This window comes from Cebidichthys violaceus, unplaced genomic scaffold (genome assembly GCF_023349555.1).
Source record: "Cebidichthys violaceus isolate CVI_PGR_0920_01 unplaced genomic scaffold, fCebVio1.0.p SCAF_7, whole genome shotgun sequence".
NCBI lineage: Eukaryota > Metazoa > Chordata > Actinopteri > Perciformes > Stichaeidae > Cebidichthys > Cebidichthys violaceus.
In genome coordinates, this window is record NW_027176927.1 from 16,504,441 (window position 1) to 16,517,495 (window position 13,055).

The 13,055-nt window shown below is 42.5% G+C and overlaps 1 protein-coding gene across 4 annotated transcripts in view; it reads left to right on the forward strand.

Annotated features, from left to right (window-relative positions):
- triob (trio Rho guanine nucleotide exchange factor b) overlaps window positions 1–13,055 on the forward strand; it is a 93,953-nt gene that overhangs the window by 52,837 nt on the left and 28,061 nt on the right. For all 4 annotated transcript variants that reach the window (XM_068736004.1, XM_068736000.1, XM_068736002.1 and 1 more), the window contains 12 exons: window positions 2,768–2,963; window positions 3,635–3,801; window positions 7,290–7,409; window positions 8,353–8,451; window positions 8,539–8,631; window positions 8,773–8,922; window positions 9,067–9,181; window positions 9,371–9,486; window positions 10,773–10,895; window positions 11,377–11,571; window positions 12,058–12,173; window positions 12,844–12,910. In XM_068736004.1, coding sequence (XP_068592105.1) covers window positions 2,768–2,963; window positions 3,635–3,801; window positions 7,290–7,409; window positions 8,353–8,451; window positions 8,539–8,631; window positions 8,773–8,922; window positions 9,067–9,181; window positions 9,371–9,486; window positions 10,773–10,895; window positions 11,377–11,571; window positions 12,058–12,173; window positions 12,844–12,910 — 1,557 coding nt within the window. The remainder of the gene's footprint in view (window positions 1–2,767; window positions 2,964–3,634; window positions 3,802–7,289; window positions 7,410–8,352; window positions 8,452–8,538; window positions 8,632–8,772; window positions 8,923–9,066; window positions 9,182–9,370; window positions 9,487–10,772; window positions 10,896–11,376; window positions 11,572–12,057; window positions 12,174–12,843; window positions 12,911–13,055) is intronic.

Genomic DNA, 13,055 nt, shown 5'->3' on the forward strand with positions numbered 1-13,055 from the left:
AGTAATGATCTAATGATTATGTAACAATTATTGTAGTTCTATTAATACCCAGAACACTTTCTTTACCTTACCTGCTATTGTCCGTTGTACTTTATCTAAAATCCATCAACTGCACATTTTGTGTGGTGTGGAACTATACGGTGTTTTATTACATGGCTGCTCATGAAATGTATCCTCCTTCACTGTGCGCTGACAGAAGTTCTGCGGGTTGGTTTCAAGTCTTTCTGTCTCTATTGTAAAGTCCAAAAGACCAGATAAGTCTCGCGTTAGCTCTGCGTGTCAAGTCAAGGAATGGTGGTGAATCTGCTAATCTCTCATGTTGAACACTGAAGTACGCCCACACACACACACACACACACACACACACACACACACACACACACACACACAGACACACACACAGACAGAGGATTATTATGACAAAGTCCTCGAGCATGAAGATGGGTGGAGGAAGCATTTGGCTCCCTCCACTCCCTGCCCACACACACACACACACACACACACACACACACACATGCACAGTGCCACTCCCTCCTGGCTCGAATGGGTGGGGGGGGGCATGAGTTGAGGTGAGACTCACAATTCTTTCTTCTTTGACGATAAGCTCTGTATCAGTGCACAGCACAGAGGGGAAACAACAGTACGTCAGTAGAGGACCTATCTCCTCCATTATTTAGCTTTCACAGTGGTAGCTGAGGGAGATGGTCTTTTTGCACAGAGAGGGCATCCTACTCAACTGCAGGAGGAGGGAAGGGAAGCAGAGCGCAAATGACTGCTTGGTAAGTTTATACTTTGTTGCCAGATTTGTAAAATCACAATGGTAGTTAAAGAGGGTATTGTGTTATTCTGCTAAAAACAAATGCTTGATAATATTACTCTATATGTGCTTCCCTAGAAAGTCATGTTTGTTTATGGTGAAACTGCATCTTGGAGACATCTTGGAGTGTTTGGAGGTAAACCTGAGAATGAATACTGAGAGAGCTCCTGGTTCCCTGTGACTCAGGGAAGCACAGTATATCCTACTCCAAGAAAACCAAGTGGAAGAGAGAAATGATAGAAAACAAAGACTTTCTGAGTTGTACGTCGCTGCACTATGAATCAAAGCTCTGTATCTGTAGCCCTGTTGTGTTCTAACATACATCAGCAGGATTGGGTTCTGGTCTGGTGAAGTACCTGAGAGATTCAACATTTAAAACAGCCTGTCCTGAGAGGATCTTCTTCTCATATAAATATTCTGTTTCATGTTAAGAATCTTGCTGTTCTACATTTCTATATTTCTGCGCTCTCTAAATCACTGTTTCCCTTGTTGTTCTTTCTTGTCCCACGTTAAAACTCACTGGACTTTCCTTTTCCACGTCCACTCGCTTCATTTCCTGCATTGTTGGAGGTGTTTTTAAACTCAGTGGGTGAATTGATGAGGACAGCTGCCGAAGCATCTCATTTTTCATTTTTGCACACAGATCAAATTTTACCACAGTTATGAGCTACTGCATGACATATTCCCATTACCTACATGTAACTCTCACAGACGTCCAGTTGTCAGGGCACGGTTACTCCACACGTTTAAAATTCACACATTTTATTTGACATTAGTTTATAAGGTTACAGAGCAGCTGAATGTAAGACAGACACAAGGGTCACAACATGTCCCTGAAGTAGCTGAGAGCATGAATGTGGAAATCTGATCAGCTTTGTCTTTCCTGAATCATGTTATGACCAAAGTACGGTAAATGGCAATCTGACATAAAGACATGATTCCAAACTACACCAGGAAAATAATGACTTATTAATGATGAATGACCACTACCTGTCCAATAGGCTAACGTTATAGGTTCAGTATAATCATCTTATCCAAACCATTATGTCTGGACAGTCTCACTCTTTACTAGAAAGTATACTCTCACTCGCAGATGAACTCAAATCTACTCAATGTAACCTCCTCTTTGTTCTCGTTGCTTTCGGTAAACCTCTCACAGAAGTTACACAGTCAATACCTTCCAGGAAAGGTTGCTCTCAGCAGCACACAGCAGAGACAGCTATTGTTAATTGTCAATTAACAAATCAGGAAAAAGGGGATTATTAACTATAGTAAAATATACTTGCACAAAAAGGGGGAATTGTTATCAAACCCTGTTTCTAGTCTTACATATCGACCTGATTCTCTCTTCAGGTACAGCTTGTTGACCATTTAAGGTAACTGCATGTTCCCCAGAGCAAGAGGTGGGTAGATTCTAAAAGTGCAGACTAGACCTCCCGTGTTTTGTGTGTGGGGGGGGGGGGGACAACATTGACAGACAGAGCTGGATGGTGCCAGGATCAAGGTGCCCCTGGTATCATGATTCAGTCTGCGTGGGCAGTCAGAGACAAGCACTGACATCTCACTACATCATCTGCTTCTCCAGCCGTGCATCATCAGAGTAATATGTTGTCTTTTATTACGGCAGTCAGCTCAGGGCGTTGGGTCACAGTGATTAAACTGTCTGACAGGCTAATCAAAAATGATCTTAAAAAGGTCCTTTGAATGATTGTGCTGGTGAATCATTTTTTGTAACACATCTTGTTGTTTAATATTTGCGCCATTTGGGTTCGAGAGCAGTCAGTGAAGTCAAACAGGCATGCTAGATTATTTTGAACTAGAAATGGCTTTTGGTAACTTGTGTCGATCGTCTCCCGGTCATTTTCTTGAACGAGTAGAACGCCATTCTCCCGTTTTATCCCGAGTTAACCCTTCTTCCTATCTCGCTCTCTCCGTCCCCGTCCCCCTCAGATCATCTCAGACCTGGAGTCATGGAACGAGGAACTGTCCCAGCAGATGAGTGACTTTGACACGGAGGACCTGACGGTGGCCGAGCAGAGGCTGCAGCATCATGCGGACAAGGCGCTTACCATGAACAACCTCACCTTTGACGTCATCCACCAGGGACAGGAGTTGCTGCAGTATGTCACAGAGGTCCAGGCGTCTGGTGAGTGTGGGGACAGAAACAGTGAACAGCAGTGAAGTATTGAGAAAGTAAGAGAGTGCAAACCCTAGCTGACGCTCTGCAAAAGAATCTGCCTCCGCAGTCAGCCAGCGACACTGCTCCTGCTACCTCCATGGCCGTTATCGCGGTAGTAAAGCTTCCTCTGCCTCGGGACAATTATTATTTACTAGGGCCCGCCTTGCAGCTATAGCATCGCCACTGGCCCACTATGCAGGACTTAAATGGGAGTACAGATGAGGATGCTAAATCTGTCAGAATAGATTTGTGCTGAAATGGCGTTGTTTAGTCAGCTCTCACAAGATCAGCATTTAACAGTCTTCAGGGCTTTGTGTTATTAAGATGTAAGCTGTTTATGCCATCTATTTTAAAAATGTTAAATCTGTAGCTGTTGCTAGTCTATCGATGCAGGTAACACAGAGTATAAATGAAATACATACTTTGTACCTCTCCCTGTAATTCCATATAGAGTACGTGGATTCAGCATGTAGCAGAGATACGTCTTAATACCTCTATTCAATCCCCATTTAGTCTTGTCAGGAACAGTACAGTTAGTGATTATTGACTGAGTAACAAGTAAGAGTAAACGCACATAAACAGGCATTATAAAAGATGGATTGTTATTGGTAATATAGTAACATATCTACCGTGTGCAGGTGTGGAGCTGTTGTGCGACAGAGATGTGGACATGGCCACACGGGTCCAGGACCTGCTGGAGTTTCTCCACGAGAAGCAGCAGGAGTTGGACCTGGCAGCAGATCAGCACAGGAGACATCTGGAGCAGTGTGTCCAATTAAGGCATCTGCAGGCTGAAGTCAAACAGGTATGTACTTGAAGAAGACGAAGAGGACGAGGGAGTTTAACACGGAGAAACAATGACACAGCCTCGAGGGCAGCGATTGGAAAAGTGTGCTGTAGGGAGGATGTCAAGGAAACAAACAACAGAAGAGGCTTTCTACTTAAACAGCTGAGACATATACTTAGAACGTATTGCATTCATGATAAAGAAATGTTGTGCGTATACAGTATATGATATCGGAAGTGGGAATAGAGCTCGTACGTGTGCTCATAGATGAACGCTCACATGTGTTGTATTTTAGGAACAAACACTCCTAGGGTCCTCTGTGAGGCTGAGGTCAAACCGACCTGTCGAACGCCAGTCTGACAATGTATTGCTCCAGCGTACCGTGATGTCACAGCAGAGCGTGTTGAAGTGCTAAAAGGCTACGCTATGTTCTGTCGGTACATGACCACGGGCAGATGACTCATCCTGTGTCAACAGTCTCTTACCCCCCCCCCCCCCTCCTCTTTCTTTCTTCCTCTCTCTCGCTGTGTTTCTATCTGTGTTTGTGTCTGTCTGACTTTGGGGAATAGTCTGAGCGATACAGTTCGGTTTGGATGCTCAGCCAGGTTTTAAAGAGAGAGGAAAATGAGGGAAAAAGATGAAAAGTTTTTTTGTTTTGGTAGATTTTCTCCCAAAATGAATTCGGTGCCTAAACAAAAAAAAAAAAGCAAGAAAATTGAGAGTTTGCAATGTAGCCTTCTGATGTTTCAAAGCAAAGCAAAACATACGGATCATTTTCACAGCTACGCCTGTTATTATAGTGGTGCAGCCGAATAACAACAGGCTTTATGTTTCAACTTGAACTAGAATAAATGAAAGATTGAACAAAAGTGGTGGCAGACTTTGAAATTGGGACCAAAATAACAAAGATGATACCCAGGAAGAACCGCGGCAAAACATTTCAGAAGATTCACTGCCTTTTGCATGGAATGAACAGATCTGACAGTAAGATGATGCTGGGGTTATTTTTACTCATCTACCCGCAGAGAGGCGGTGCTATATATACAACTATAGACTGTTACAGAAACCCATGCGTGTCTATGCAGCTAATGTGATCTATAAGTCGGTGGCCTCTTGTTTTTAAGCTGGTGGATACATTTGAACTACTTCGAGCACACGTCATAAACGAATGTACGTCTTAGTTGTTTTACAGATTTCTCAGATTACAGTATTAAACACAGCTCGACTGCTTCTTCCTTATATTCCCTTACAAAGCCTGTCAGACTAAAGTTGGACTCAACCATAATCTGGTAATTGTAGCTTATACATTTCTGCTGCTGATGTATTTATACATATTGAAGCCTTTCAATCCTGGCCAGTTTCAGAACACAGATTATGGATAGAGCAAAAATGAAAGCACTCACGTACTGTAAAGTGGCATCAGTTGTAGTGGTATGAGGAACTCTTGGCATATATGTTAATCTAATGGCATGCCGTACCGCACTGATGAATTATATAGAGGTTGCAGCTGTTTGTTCTTGCATTACGTCACATACAGTGGATATACCACTCCTCTGATAGTCAGTAGCAAACATACCTGTCCCTTCCTCAGGGCACTGCATGTGCAATGGAAACAGAGAGTCAGAGTTGTGCTCCATCATCACTTTTATAGCCACGCTTCAGTGGCAGTTGTGCCCATCACCACACAGCAGGTGGGCTCGCTGAGTCAGAGAGAGAGGCGTGTCTTTGACAGACTGAGTTTAAATGCCCTTTGGCTGGAACTATAGGCCGACAAACCTCTGAGCCAATGAGATGCTGTGTGCATCTAGGAGACTGTGTGCAAGGCGAGGTGTGTCAAAGCTTAAGAGCTAGTAGGAAAAGGACTAGTTATAATATGTAATATGTACTGTGGGTAGGTAGAGGACTAGTTATAATATGTAATACGTACTGTGGGTAGGTAGAGGACTAGTTATATTATGTAATATGTACTGTGGGTAGGTAGAGGACTAGTTATATTATGTAATATGTACTGTGGGTAGGTAGAGGACTAGTTATAATATGTAATATGTACTGTGGGTAGGTAGAGGACTAGTTATATTATGTAATATGTACTGTGGGTAGGTAGAGGACTAGTTATATTATGTAATATGTACTGTGGGTAGGTAGAGGACTAGTTATAATATGTAATATGTACTGTGGGTAGGTAGAGGACTAGTTATATTATGTAATATGTACTGTGGGTAGGTAGAGGACTAGTTATAATATGTAATATGTACTGTGGGTAGGTAGAGGACTAGTTATAATATGTAATATGTACTGTGGGTAGGTAGAGGACTAGTTATATTATGTAATATGTACTGTGGGTAGGTAGAGGACTAGTTATAATATGTAATATGTACTGTGGGTAGGTAGAGGACTAGTTATAATATGTAATATGTACTGTGGGTAGGTAGAGGACTAGTTATATTATGTAATATGTACTGTGGGTAGGTAGAGGACTAGTTATAATATGTAATATGTACTGTGGGTAGGTAGAGGACTAGTTATAATATGTAATATGTACTGTGGGTAGGTAGAGGACTAGTTATATTATGTAATATGTACTGTGGGTAGGTAGAGGACTAGTTATATTATGTAATATGTACTGTGGGTAGGTAGAGGACTAGTTATAATATGTAATATGTACTGTGGGTAGGTAGAGGACTAGTTATAATATGTAATACGTACTGTGGGTAGGTAGAGGACTAGTTATATTATGTAATATGTACTGTGGGTAGGTAGAGGACTAGTTATATTATGTAATATGTACTGTGGGTAGGTAGAGGACTAGTTATATTATGTAATATGTACTGTGGGTAGGTAGAGGACTAGTTATATTATGTAATATGTACTGTGGGTAGGTAGAGGACTAGTTATATTATGTAATATGTACTGTGGGTAGGTAGAGGACTAGTTATATTATGTAATATGTACTGTGGGTAGGTAGAGGACTAGTTATAATATGTAATATGTACTGTGGGTAGGTAGAGGACTAGTTATAATATGTAATATGTACTGTGGGTAGGTAGAGGACTAGTTATAATATGTAATATGTACTGTGGGTAGGTAGAGGACTAGTTATATTATGTAATATGTACTGTGGGTAGGTAGAGGACTAGTTATAATATGTAATATGTACTGTGGGTAGGTAGAGGACTAGTTATAATATGTAATATGTACTGTGGGTAGGTAGAGGACTAGTTATATTATGTAATATGTACTGTGGGTAGGTAGAGGACTAGTTATAATATGTAATATGTACTGTGGGTAGGTAGAGGACTAGTTATAATATGTAATATGTACTGTGGGTAGGTAGAAGACACAGAGGATTGAGAAACAGCCTACACCTTTGGACAGTTTTTGAGTTTGATTGAAGATGTTTTCAAAGCATAAGGAGTACAAATACTTCCTGTTAAAGTGATCGAGTAATACAATGATGAAATGTAAATAATTACAAAACTCTTTGTGTATCTGTGTGTGTTTTTTAGGTTCTGGGTTGGATCCGTAATGGCGAGTCAATGCTGAACGCTGGTCTGATCACAGCCAGCTCATTACAGGAAGCCGAACAGCTGCAGAAGGAACATGAACAATTCCAACATGCAATAGAGGTAAAATGAAAAATGAAATGTTTTTAAAATGTTCCTTTTTCCTCACTCTAGAGTGATCTCTGCCTGCTCCTTTCTTCACCTCCCTTCTACCTCGTCTTTTACCACTTCCTCATCTCCTCTCCTCCGTTGCTCTTCGTCCTTTAACCTTTTGCCTTTTTTCTGAAACTCATCTCAGGCGTGTGTCTCCACCGCCTCCACTTCTCACCACAAGTCACACATCAAATGGAATTATAAAAACTCCCTCTGCTTACCTTTTGTATTCATTTCCTTTCTCGCTTTACTACTGATTATGCGACGTGTGTTTCCTTTGAACTCCGTCAAGCCTGGCTCATTTAACGCAGGCCTGTAGCTGACCTACTTCTACAGAACTCTCACACACACACACACACACACACACACACACACACACAAAGATGCATGCTCAGAAGAAAGCTGTGAATATGATAATTGCTGATGTGAGACTTGAATTTGAACACACATGCCATAACTAGTCCCTGAAAAGAACAAGTGACATGGGAATGTCCTCCTGGACAGTGCTCAGCAGGAGCTGCAGACGTTACCAGAAGGTGGCAGAACGCCGCTCACTCTTCCTTAATCTCTTTCGGTTTTCCTTTCCCCTAGTGCTCTGAAACCATCGAGGAGCAAAAGCCTTGTTCTCGGGCTAACCGCTATGACACAAAAATCACCAGATACTGTCCCTTTTATCCGCCTCCCTATCTCATTTCCTCTCCAGAATGCTCGCTCCAGGACAATATTTATGACACCGCTGTAATCAGACGCTATCCTCTGTTGCTCCCCAGTCATCTACTCTTCACCAAACTGCCCTGCGGGGTCCAACAGGGAGAGATGTGGCCGTATTATCAAAGCAATCATTGGGAGATAGAGATTCATATAACTTTGGAATTTCATTGTTTTTTTTATCTCACCCTTATCCCCCGTGAAGAAAACCCATCAGAGTGCGCTGCAGGTACAGCAGAAGGCGGAGGCCTTGCTCCAGGCAAACCACTACGACATGGATATGATCAGAGACTGCGCTGAAAAGGTACCGCTCTCTCACATTTACATACATCTCTATAAGAAAACAAGAACAGTCAAAGTGGTGAGTTGATTTGTTTCGCTTGACTTAAAGGTGGCAGACCACTGGCAGCAGCTGATGCTGAAGATGGAGGACCGACTCAAGCTGGTTAATGCTTCTGTGGCCTTCTACAAGACCTCTGAACAGGTATGTGTGATCCTTTTGAGCAGGAGTGAGTTGAAGCCAAAAGGACAAGCGAGGACCATGTGAATTACGCTCTCCTTTGTGAACATCAATAGACGTGGGAAGGTTTCAGCGGCTTTATGGACCGTATCGTCTGTGTTTCAGGTCTGCAGTGTGTTAGAAAGCCTGGAGCAGGAGTATAAGAGAGAGGAGGACTGGTGTGGTGGCGCTGATAAACTGGGCCCGAACAGCGAGTCGGACCACGTCACCCCCATGATCAGCAAACATCTGGAGCAGAAAGAGGCCTTCCTCAAGGTGACAAAGATGAATTTACTTGACTTTATATTTAAAGAAAGGCACGTTTAATCACTTGTTATTTGTGTGATTCTAAGCTAGTTTCCAGTATTTTATTAGACAGTTATTATTATTGACATCCGTTGTCTTTCTGCACACGTACAGGCCTGCACGTTAGCCAGGCGTAATGCTGATGTCTTCTTGAAGTACCTGCACAGGAACAGTGTCAACATGCCTGGCATGTTGTCCCATGTCAAAGCCCCAGAGACACAGGTCAAGAGTAAGTAGACGGCTCAATAATCACCGTCATCTTTTACGCATCTTATGTTTACAAAGTTTATCAAGTTCCTAGCTTCACTTTTCACTTTTTCCCAAAACACAAAATTATAAATTCAGGTTTTCAATATTCCTCCTCTATCATGCTGATGTACGGTAATAAAGATCTTGATCAAATGATTTGTGTCGTCAGATATCTTGAATGAGTTGCTGCAGAGAGAGAACAGAGTGCTTCACTTCTGGACCATGAGGAAGCGGAGGCTGGACCAGTGCCAGCAATATGTAGTGTTTGAACGCAGCGCCAAGCAGGTGTGTCCCTATGAGCGCTGCATGTTTACGTGGGCATTCGCAAATGATTCGGGGGTAAGGCCGAGCAGATCGATAGATTGTGTCGTTCATTTCATCACAGCACAGAGTCAGCAGAAATAAGCCTCCTCCCTGTTAGATGACTGTATTGGAACTAAGTCAGCAGGTTGACAGGATTCAGTTAGCTTCCATTCGTCTCTTGTTTTAAATGAAGCAGTCTGTTTTCTCAGTAATGATGCATTTCAGATACACTTGAAATGATGTAAGCTGACAGCCATCATTATATCGCCCTAGTAAATACAAACACTGTGTTTATTACAGAGCATTGCCAAACACTCGTTTTTCACCCCTCAGGCAGTGCTGAACATTTCAAGCACTGCTATTTTTTAGTTTTACGTTTTCTTTTCTGTTTTTTTGGAAGAATAGAGATCTGAGCGATGGGTCATGTCACAAGAACACTCACTGTTTCTCAGATCAGCCAAACATAAAAGGACCTGTGAGATGGACAGAGTTTGGATTGTATTGTTTTTCGGTAGAAGCCCACATCTCTTCTTTCTCCACGGATTGAGCTGACATTTGGAGTGTTTTATTGAAACCTTACCTTGACAGCTGGAAACTCTTTATTTCCAAGACTTCAGAATGTGTGGTAGTAATGCTCTTAACTCTGCTCTTCTGTGCCAAGTCCAAGGCTGTTTGAACGCAGACACTTTGCTCCATCTTGTGGTGTTTGCATAGCACAGCGCAGGCACACGCAGCAATGCACTTAGCCAATGCAATCAGATGACATCATCGATGTTTCTAGGACATGGCTATTGCAGGGCGATCCGGGTTTTATCCCCACGGCTCAAATGCTTTGTGGTCTCACAGTTTGACTTCTTCTTCTTCTGCTGGTCAGTGCCTGCAGGCCCAGTTATAAAGTACATGATAAAGAATAGAAACTATTTTTTTTTTAAGTTACATTTTAACAGACGGTAACATATTGTAATAAGATTTAAATCCTGCTTCATATGGGTCAGTCTAGAATTACTCTGAATGTGATCAGGACACATCATAAGGGTAAACACTATCCATATCAAACCCTGATTAGTTCAGGTTTAACCCGCTAAGGGAGGATGAAGGGGATGATGGTGAACTACCCCATGACTTTAAATGTACTGTTATAAGAGTTTCAAGTGTGCCGACTTGTACCGGGTCTCCAGCCAAGGAGGGTGAATAGAGACTGTATTAAACGATGTCACTAAAATCCCTGCTGTTTAAATGCGCTCACTCGTGATTGGCTGTGTCCTCAGGCCCTGGAGTGGATCCATGACACTGGGGAGTTTTACCTGTCCACACACACATCAACCGGCTCCAGCATTCACCACACACAGGAGCTGCTGAAAGAGCACGAAGACTTCCAGATTACAGCAAAGGTATGTGTGTGTGTGTGTGTTTATTTGGTGAATGTATTACTGTGTTAAAGACAAGTGTGAAGGATGGACTCTCTCTGTGTGTGTGTGTGTGTGTGTGTGTGTGTGTGTGTGTGTGTGTGTGTGTGTGTGTGTATTCGTGGGCCCTTTGCTGTGCTCGCTGTGTTGTGTGTTTTGTTTTCACAGTCCTGCGCTCTTCTGTGAGGCCCATTCCCAGGGCAATGTATTGTCCCGATCCCTCACCGCTGTGTCACTGTTATTGTGTTAGAGAACAAGCTATTGTGTCCATCAAGCAACACACTGAGTCCTAACTCTCTCTCTCTCTCTCTCTCTCTCTCTCTCTCTCTCTCTCTCTCTCTCTCTCTCTCTCTCTCTCTCTCTCTGTCTCTCCCTCTCTTATCTACCTGTCCTCCACCGGCGCTGGCTCTCTGCATCCACCTCTCTTTTCTCTCTGTCCCCTCCCTAAATGTCTCTCTATTGATAGCAAACCAAAGAGCGGGTAAAGCTGTTGATCCAGCTGGCGGATGGGTTTTGTGACAAGGGCCACGCCCATGCCCTGGAGATAAAGAAATGGGTGTCCTCAGTGGACAAGCGCTACAGGGACTTCTCTCTCCGCATGGACAAATACCGAACCTGCCTGGAATCAGCCCTAGGCATTTCTTCTGACTCCAACAAGGCTGTGAGTACACACCATTGATACAAATATATTGATACCAGCTCTATTATTCTCAATGTGTTTTGACAAACGCTATTTGTATCTTTATCCTTAAACCGTGTTTGGTGCTGTATGATGAAAGACCGTAGAGCGATGGAGTCCATGTCTGGCACAGGTGATAGTAATGAGGATGTAACCTTGGCCTGTAGCCTTTCTAGTATGAGATAGAAAACAAAATCATCTTTTATCTGATTGAATCATACATACTACCCCTGGCTTTCATTGTATCGTAGTCTCAACAGTAGCAGCTTACACCAGGTAGTCAGATGTAGGTAGATATTGGAGACTGTCAAATTTCACTCGTGTCCCTTTTTAAACTCCGCCTCCCGGCAGTTCATTTTAATGAACTGGTGCTAAGAGAAGGCAAATATGTCACACATCGCTGTGTTGACTAGTGAATGACCACCATGCTTGTCGTGTGCAACATACAAGCCGCTGTCTCCTTTTCAGAGTAAAGAGCTCCAACTGGACATCATCCCAGCCAGTGCCCCAGGGTCAGAGGTCAAGTTGAGGGATGCTGCCCATGAGCTAAATGAGGAGAAGAGGAAGTCGGCACGAAGGAAAGAGTAAGTAACTCTGTCTCCTACGCAGGCCTGGATGAATAATTCAGTAATTCTTTGCAAACATATGAAAACATGTATTTTTTTGGAATTCGTTTTACATTCTATAGCTGCAGCCAGATTTAATTTCCAATCGTTTGGGTTCATGATAAAGTGGAATTAAATGTCAAATTACCCAGAGAACATGAGCACATCATAGCATGCACTAAAATCTGTGCATTCAATCAAGTGTGAAAACAAATGGAGATGGACTTTATGGTGCATGTGAGAGGAGGAAGAGCAGCAATGTGCCTTATGAGCATTAGTCACAACACGTGTTAGTGTTCCTGATGCTGAGTAGAATATTTTTGCTAATTAGCTTTAAATTGTTTATGGGGAATATTCATACAGGACAGAGACTACGAACAGCCTGTACATTGCAGTACATATGTTAACAAGCTATACATGAGCCATAGGGGAGTTATAATGCATCGGCATACAGCAGCAATGCAACAGTACCACAGTTACAAGGAATGTGGAAACAGTAAAGCTTTGTGATTTGAACTGTGTTTGAAATGCCTTTCTTTCTGTTTTTTTATGTACATACAAGTCTTCACCACAGGTTGTTTTTATTTCTATCTGGTCAACTACAGTTCAGCACCTGAACGTGTTCATCAGTGCCTCCATGTCCTTTCAGGTTTATAATGGCTGAGCTGATTCAAACGGAGAAGACCTACGTCAGAGACCTCCGGGAGTGTATGGATGTAAGCACTGTTGTCAAATGTAGTTCTCTTCATTGCCCCAGCTGTGATTTTTGAAATGTTGTTGTCGTCATGTTAGTTGCTTTTATTGCATTAACACGTCCTTTAAAATTGGTTACATTTCACTTTTTCTTTTAACTAATGCGTC